The sequence below is a fragment of the Salvelinus alpinus genome, chromosome 23 (genome assembly GCF_045679555.1).
Source record: "Salvelinus alpinus chromosome 23, SLU_Salpinus.1, whole genome shotgun sequence".
Lineage (NCBI taxonomy): Eukaryota > Metazoa > Chordata > Actinopteri > Salmoniformes > Salmonidae > Salvelinus > Salvelinus alpinus.
In genome coordinates this window covers 1,222,489-1,231,531 of record NC_092108.1, presented here as the reverse complement: position 1 = coordinate 1,231,531, position 9,043 = coordinate 1,222,489, and the positions used below count along the sequence as shown (strand labels likewise).

Below are 9,043 nucleotides of genomic sequence, written 5' to 3'. Positions count from 1 at the left end.
TATATATAGTACAGCCTGGTCCCTCCACTACAGATACTAATATAGTACAGCCAGGTCCCTCCACTACAGATACTAATATAGTACAGCCAGGTCCCTCCACTACAGATACTAATATAGTACAGCCAGGTCCCTCCACTACAGATACTAATATAGTACAGCCAGGTCCCTCCACTACAGATACTAATATAGTACAGCCAGGTCCCTCCACTACAGATACTAATATAGTACAGCCAGGTCCCTCCACTACAGATACTAATATAGTACAGCCAGGTCCCTCCACTACAGATACTAATATAGTACAGCCAGGTCCCTCCACTACAGATACTAATATAGTACAGCCAGGTCCCTCCACTACAGATACTAATATAGTACAGCCAGGTCCCTCCACTACAGATACTAATATAGTACAGCCAGGTCCCTCCACTACAGATACTAATATAGTACAGCCAGGTCCCTCCACTACAGATACTAATATATATAGTACAGCCAGGTCCCTCCACTACAGATACTAATATATATAGTACAGCCAGGTCCCTCCACTACAGATACTAATATATATAGTACAGCCAGGTCCCTCCACTACAGATACTAATATATATAGTACAGCCAGGTCCCTCCACTACAGATACTAATATATATAGTACAGCCAGGTCCCTCCACTACAGATACTAATATATATAGTACAGCCAGGTCCCTCCACTACAGATACTAATATAGTACAGCCAGGTCCCTCCACTACAGATACTAATATAGTACAGCCAGGTCCCTCCACTACAGATACTAATATATATAGTACAGCCAGGTCCCTCCACTACATATACTAATATATATAGTACAGCCAGGTCCCTCCACTACAGATACTAATATATATAGTACAGCCAGGTCCCTCCACTACAGATACTAATATATATAGTACAGCCAGGTCCCTCCACTACAGATACTAATATATATAGTACAGCCAGGTCCCTCCACTACAGATACTAATATAGTACAGCCAGGTCCCTCCACTACAGATACTAATATATATAGTACAGCCAGGTCCCTCCACTACAGATACTAATATATATAGTACAGCCAGGTCCCTCCACTACAGATACTAATATAGTACAGCCAGGTCCCTCCACTACAGATACTAATAGATATAGTACAGCCAGGTCCCTCCACTACAGATACTAATATAGTACAGCCAGGTCCCTCCACTACAGATACTAATATAGTACAGCCAGGTCCCTCCACTACAGATACTAATATATATAGTACAGCCAGGTCCCTCCACTACATATACTAATATATATAGTACAGCCAGGTCCCTCCACTACAGATACTAATATAGTACAGCCAGGTCCCTCCACTACAGATACTAATATAGTACAGCCAGGTCCCTCCACTACAGATACTAATATAGTACAGCCAGGTCCCTCCACTACAGATACTAATATAGTACAGCCAGGTCCCTCCACTACAGATACTAATATAGTACAGCCAGGTCCCTCCACTACAGATACTAATATATATAGTACAGCCAGGTCCCTCCACTACAGATACTAATATATATAGTACAGCCAGGTCCCTCCACTACAGATACTAATATATATAGTACAGCCAGGTCCCTCCACTACAGATACTAATATATATAGTACAGCCAGGTCCCTCCACTACAGATACTAATATATATAGTACAGCCAGGTCCCTCCACTACAGATACTAATATATATAGTACAGCCAGGTCCCTCCACTACAGATACTAATATAGTACAGCCAGGTCCCTCCACTACAGATACTAATATAGTACAGCCAGGTCCCTCCACTACAGATACTAATATATATAGTACAGCCAGGTCCCTCCACTACATATACTAATATATATAGTACAGCCAGGTCCCTCCACTACAGATACTAATATATATAGTACAGCCAGGTCCCTCCACTACAGATACTAATATATATAGTACAGCCAGGTCCGTCCACTACAGATACTAATATATATAGTACAGCCAGGTCCCTCCACTACAGATACTAATATAGTACAGCCAGGTCCCTCCACTACAGATACTAATATATATAGTACAGCCAGGTCCCTCCACTACAGATACTAATATATATAGTACAGCCAGGTCCCTCCACTACAGATACTAATATAGTACAGCCAGGTCCCTCCACTACAGATACTAATAGATATAGTACAGCCAGGTCCCTCCACTACAGATACTAATATAGTACAGCCAGGTCCCTCCACTACAGATACTAATATAGTACAGCCAGGTCCCTCCACTACAGATACTAATATATATAGTACAGCCAGGTCCCTCCACTACATATACTAATATATATAGTACAGCCAGGTCCCTCCACTACAGATACTAATATATATATAGTACAGCCAGGTCCTTCCACTACAGATACTAATATATATAGTACAGCCAGGTCCCTCCACTACATATACTAATATATATAGTACAGCCAGGTCCCTCCACTACAGATACTAATATATATAGTACAGCCAGGTCCTTCCACTACAGATACTAATATATATAGTACAGCCAGGTCCTTCCACTACAGATACTAATAGATATAGTACAGCCAGGTCCCTCCACTACAGATAGTACAGCCAGGTCCCTCCACTACAGATACTAATATATATAGTACAGCCAGGTCCCTCCACTACAGATACTAATATAGTACAGCCAGGTCCCTCCACTACAGATACTAATAGATATAGTACAGCCTGGTCCCTCCACTACAGATACTAATAGATATAGTACAGCCAGGTCCCTCCACTACAGATACTAATATATAGAGTACAGCCAGGTCCCTCCACTACAGATACTAATATATATAGTACAGCCAGGTCCCTCCACTACAGATACTAATATAGTACAGCCAGGTCCCTCCACTACAGATACTAATATAGTACAGCCAGGTCCCTCCACTACAGATACTAATATAGTACAGCCAGGTCCCTCCACTACAGATAGTAATATAGTACAGCCAGGTCTCTCCACTACAGATACTAATATAGTACAGCCAGGTCCCTCCACTACAGATACTAATATAGTACAGCCAGGTCCCTCCACTACAGATACTAATATATATAGTACAGCCATGTCCCTCCACTACAGATACTAATATAGTACAGCCAGGTCCCTCCACTACAGATACTAATATAGTACAGCCAGGTCCCTCCACTACAGGTACTAATATAGTACAGCCAGGTCCCTCCACTACAGATACTAATATAGTACAGCCAGGTCCCTCCACTACAGATACTAATATAGTACAGCCAGGTCCCTCCACTACATATACTAATATATATAGTACAGCCAGGTCCCTCCACTACAGATACTAATATATATAGTACAGCCAGGTCCCTCCACTACATATACTAATATATATAGTACAGCCAGGTCCCTCCACTACAGATACTAATATATATAGTACAGCCAGGTCCTTCCACTACAGATACTAATATATATAGTACAGCCAGGTCCTTCCACTACAGATACTAATATATATAGTACAGCCAGGTCCTTCCACTACAGATACTAATAGATATAGTACAGCCAGGTCCCTCCACTACAGATAGTACAGCCAGGTCCCTCCACTACAGATACTAATATATATAGTACAGCCAGGTCCCTCCACTACAGATACTAATATAGTACAGCCAGGTCCCTCCACTACAGATACTAATAGATATAGTACAGCCTGGTCCCTCCACTACAGATACTTATAGATATAGTACAGCCAGGTCCCTCCACTACAGATACTAATATAGTACAGCCAGGTCCCTCCACTACAGATACTAATATATATAGTACAGCCAGGTCCCTCCACTACAGAGACGTAATATAGTACAGCCAGGTCCCTCCACTACAGATACTAATATAGTACAGCCAGGTCCCTCCACTACAGATACTAATATAGTACAGCCAGGTCCCTCCACTACAGATACTAATAGATATAGTACAGCCAGGTCCCTCCACTACAGATACTAATATAGTACAGCCAGGTCCCTCCACTACAGATACTAATATAGTACAGCCAGGTCCCTTCACTACAGATACTAATATAGTACAGCCAGGTCCCTCCACTGCAGATACTAATAGATATAGTTCAGCCAGGTCCCTCCACTACAGATACTAATAGATATAGTACAGCCATGTCCCTCCACTACAGATACTAATATAGTACAGCCAGGTCCCACTACAGATACTAATATATATAGTACAGCCAGGTCCCTCCACTACAGATACTAATATAGTACAGCCAGGTCCCTCCACTACAGATACTAATATATATAGTACAGCCAGGTCCCTCCACTACAGATACTAATATAGTACAGCCAGGTCCCTCCACTACAGATACTAATAGATATAGTACAGCCTGGTCCCTCCACTACAGATACTTATAGATATAGTACAGCCAGGTCCCTCCACTACAGATACTAATATAGTACAGCCAGGTCCCTCCACTACAGATACTAATATATATAGTACAGCCAGGTCCCTCCACTACAGATACTAATATAGTACAGCCAGGTCCCTCCACTACAGATACTAATATATAGTACAGCCAGGTCCCTCCACTACAGATACTAATATAGTACAGCCAGGTCCCTCCACTACAGATACTAATAGATATAGTACAGCCAGGTCCCTCCACTACAGATACTAATATAGTACAGCCAGGTCCCTCCACTACAGATACTAATATAGTACAGCCAGGTCCCTTCACTACAGATACTAATATAGTACAGCCAGGTCCCTCCACTGCAGATACTAATAGATATAGTTCAGCCAGGTCCCTCCACTACAGATACTAATAGATATAGTACAGCCATGTCCCTCCACTACAGATACTAATATAGTACAGCCAGGTCCCACTACAGATACTAATATATGTAGTACAGCCAGGTCCCTCCACTACAGATACTAATATAGTACAGCCAGGTCCCTCCACTACAGATACTAATAGATATAGTACAGCCAGGTCCCTCCACTACAGATACTAAAGTAGTACAGCCAGGTCCCTCCACTACAGATACTAATATAGTACAGCCATGTCCCTCCACTACAGATACTAATAGATATAGTACAGCCAGGTCCCTACACTGCAATCACTCATAGATGTACAAATGTCCAAGTCCTTCTATAACAACAATACTATAACGAGCAGCACAGAGGTTCACTACTTCTCTCTTGGTTTGTCTCTCAGTATTTGAAATTCAACACCTAAACTTCTACCATTTTCATGGTTGGGAGTGGGGATATCATTCTAATTCGTCATATTTCTGCAATGCATAGATCGTTACAAAGTTTACAAAATCAGACATCCCCATTTTCACTCGTTCCATAGTTACAGTTCTGCCAGGTCTTACCTGGGAGGACACTGCATCCTCGTCCCCGTCACCATTACCCCTGTCGCCATGCTCCCTTTCATCATGGTCTCTGTTGTCATGGTCTCCGTCTTCTGTCCCTGGGGCTAGGTATCCCTCGCCCTGACGACAGACCCTCAGCAGCCCCAGGATGTGATGCCACATCAAGGCCCGAGTGTGGCCTATCCCTCGAACGCACAGGCCTCCCACCATCCACACCCCAGCAGCTAGCATGTGTCAGGGGTGGTCATCAGCGGCATCATCAGAGCCCCACCACCTCAGTGGAGCCTCCAGGACATCCTGAACACATCAGAAGACTCTGCTAGGACACGGTCTCTCAAACTCTCTGTCTCTCTCTCTACCTACTGCTATCGCTATTTCTCCTTCACTCTCTACCTCTACTCTGTACCTCTACCTCTACTCTGTACCTCTACCTCTACTCTGTACCTCTACCTCTCTCTGTACCTCTACCTCTCTCTGTACCTCTACCTCTCTCTGTACCTCTACCTCTCTCTGTACCTCTACCTCTACTCTGTACCTCTACCTCTCTCTGTACCTCTCTCTCTCTCTGTACCTCTACCTCTACTCTGTACCTCTACCTCTCTCTGTACCTCTACCTCTACTCTGTACCTCTACCTCTCTCTGTACCTCTACCTCTCTCTGTACCTCTACCTCTCTCTGTACCTCTACCTCTACTCTGTACCTCTACCTCTCTCTGTACCTCTACCTCTCTCTGTACCTCTACCTCTCTCTGTACCTCTACCACTGTCTCCCTACATCCCTACCGTTTCCATCCTCTCTGTCAGTCGCTCCACTTCCCTTCTTCTCTCTACCTCTGTCTGTATCTCTCTACCTCTCTCTACCTTTGTCTGTATCTCTCTCTCCCTCTATCTATCTCTCTACCTCTCTCTCTCTCTCTCTCTCTCTCTCTGTCCACCTCCCTTTCTCCCTACCGCTCTCTCTTTCTCTACCTCTGTCTGTGTCTCTCTGCCTCTCTACTCTCTCTCTCTCTCTCTCCACCTCCCTGTCTCTCTACCTCTCGCTACCTCTCTCACGCTCTCTCTCTCTCTCACTCTCTCTACCTCCCTACCTCGCTACCTCTGTCTGTATCTCTCTCTCTCTCTCTCTCTCTCTCTCTCTCTCTCTCTCTCTCTCTCTCTCTCTCTCTCTCTCTCTCTCTCTCTCTCTCTCTCTCTCTCTCTACCTCCCTGTCTCCCTGCCTCTCTAACACTACCTAAGAGTTAACACTCTGTCCCAGCCTGTCTTTGTATCATACCTCTGAAGCATTGTTGCAGATCCTCTCTCTAACTACCTAGCTTAACCAGAGAAGAGCTAGCTATCTAGCCTATTGTAGTATAGTGTTTCTGACCAGAGAAGAGCTAACTACCTAGCCTATCGTAGCATAGTGTTTCTGACCAGAGAAGAGCTAACTACCTAGCCTATCGTAGCGTAGTGTTTCTGACCAGAGAAGAGCTAACTACCTAGCCTATCGTAGCATAGTGTTTCTGACCAGAGAAGAGCTAACTACCTAGCCTATCGTAGCATAGTGTTTCTGACCAGAGAAGAGCTAACTACCTAGCCTATCGTAGCGTAGTGTTTCTGACCAGAGAAGAGCTAACTACCTAGCCTATCGTAGCGTAGTGTTTCTGACCAGAGAAGAGCGAACTACCTAGCCTATCGTAGCGTCTCTGACCCCCAGTATCAGCTTTGTGTTGACAGTGAGCCTGGTTAGAAGACAGGAGGGGATTATGACCCTGCGTGTTCCATCCCACTGGATGTTATCCTGATTCCACAGTACTAATGTGGTTCAATGCATCCCACAGGCTTAGGGCAGATTAAGAAAAACGATGTGTTAGTGTGTATGGCACAGTCAGAACGATGGGCAGTGCTGTAATGATGGGCAGTGCTGTAATGATGGGCAGTGCTGTAATGATGGGCAGTGCTGTAATGATGTCTGCCTGATCGTGTGATGATGGGCAGTGCTGTAATGATGTCTGCCAGAGGTAAGCTGTAGGGTAGAGGTAGGCTGTAGGGTAGAGGTAGGCTGTAGGGTAGAGGTAGGCTATAGGGTAGAGGTAGGCTGTAGGGTAGAGGTAGGCTGTAGGGTAGAGGTAGGCTGTAGGGTAGAGGTAGGCTGTAGGGTAGAGGTAGGCTGTAGGGTAGAGGTATGCTGTGGGGTGGAGGTAGGGTGTAGGGTAGAGGTAGGCTGTAGGGTAGAGGTAGGCTGTAGGGTAGAGGTAGGCTGTAGGGTAGAGGTAGGCTATAGGGTAGAGGTAGGCTGTAGGGTAGAGGTAGGCTGTAGGGTAGAGGTAGGCTGTAGGGTAGAGGTAGACTGTAGGGTAGAGGTAGGCTGTGGGGTAGAGGTAGGCTGTGGGGTAGAGGTAGGCTGTAGGGTAGAGGTAGGCTGTAGGGTAGAGGTAGGGTGTAGGGTAGAGTAAGGCTGTAGGGTAGAGGTAGGCTGTGGGGTAGAGGTAGTCTGTAGGGTAGAGGTAGGCTGTAGGGTAGAGGTAGGCTGTGGGGTAGAGGTAGTCTGTAGGGTAGAAGTAGGCTGTAGGGTAGAGGTAGACTGTAGGGTAGAGGTAGGCTGTAGGGTAGAGGTAGGCTGTAGGGTAGAGGTGGGCTGTAGGGTAGAGGTAGGCTGTAGGGTAGAGGTAGACTGTAGGGTAGAGGTAGGCTGTAGGGTAGAGGTAGGCTGTAGGGTAGAGGTAGGCTGTAGGGTAGAGGTAGGCTGTAGGGTAGAGGTAGGGTAGAGTAAGGCTGTAGGGTAGAGGTAGGCTGTAGGGTAGAGGTAGGCTGTGGGGTAGAGGTAGTCTGTAGGGTAGAGGTAGGCTGTAGGGTAGAGGTAGGCTGTAGGGTAGAGGTAGGCTGTGGGGTAGAGGTAGTCTGTAGGGTAGAAGTAGTCTGTAGGGTAGAGGTAGACTGTAGGGTAGAGGTAGGCTGTAGGGTAGAGGTAGGCTGTAGGGTAGAGGTAGGCTGTAGGGTAGAGGTAGGCTGTAGGGTAGAGGTAGGGTAGAGTAAGGCTGTAGGGTAGAGGTAGACTGTAGGGTAGAGGTAGGGTGTAGGGTAGAGGGAGTCTGTGGGGTAGAGGTAGGCTGTGGGGTAGAGGTAGTCTGTAGGGTAGTAGTAGGCTGTATGGTAGAGGTGAGCTGTGGGGTAGAGGTAGGCTGTAGGGTAGAGGTAGGCTGTAGGGTAGAGGTAGGGTGTAGGGTAGAGGTAGGCTGTATGGTAGAGGTAGGGTGTAGGGTAGAGTAAGGCTGTAGGGTAGAGTAAGGCTGTAGGGTAGAGTAAGGCTGTAGGGTAGAGTAAGGCTGTAGGGTAGAGGTAGGGTGTAGGGTGGAGGTAGTCTGTAGCCTAGAGGTATGCTGTGGGGTAGAGGTAGGCTGTAGGGTAGAGGTAGGCTGTGGGGTAGAGGTAGGCTGTAGGGTAGAGTAAGGCTGTAGGGTAGAGTTAGGGTGTAGGGTAGAGTAAGGCTGTAGGGTAGAGTAAGGCTGTAGGGTAGAGGTAGGGTGTAGGGTAGAGTAAGGCTGTAGGGTAGAGGTAGGCTGTGGGGTAGAGGTAGGCTGTAGGGTAGAGTAAGGCTGTAGGGTAGAGGTAGGGTGTAGGGTAGAGTAAGGCTGTAGGGTAGAGTAAGGCTGTAGGGTAGAGGTAGGCTGTAGGGTAGAGGTAGAC

General features: G+C 46.1%; 1 protein-coding gene across 1 annotated transcript in view; it reads right to left on the bottom strand.

The window, feature by feature from the left end:
• Positions 1-5,751, bottom strand: part of rgs20 (regulator of G protein signaling 20) — an 80,005-nt gene extending 74,254 nt beyond the window's left edge. The window contains exon 1 of the mRNA XM_071362812.1: positions 5,378-5,751. Within this exon, the coding sequence (XP_071218913.1) occupies positions 5,378-5,608 (231 nt within the window). The 5' untranslated portion in view covers positions 5,609-5,751. The remainder of the gene's footprint in view (positions 1-5,377) is intronic.
• Positions 5,752-9,043: the final 3,292 nt, after the last annotated feature.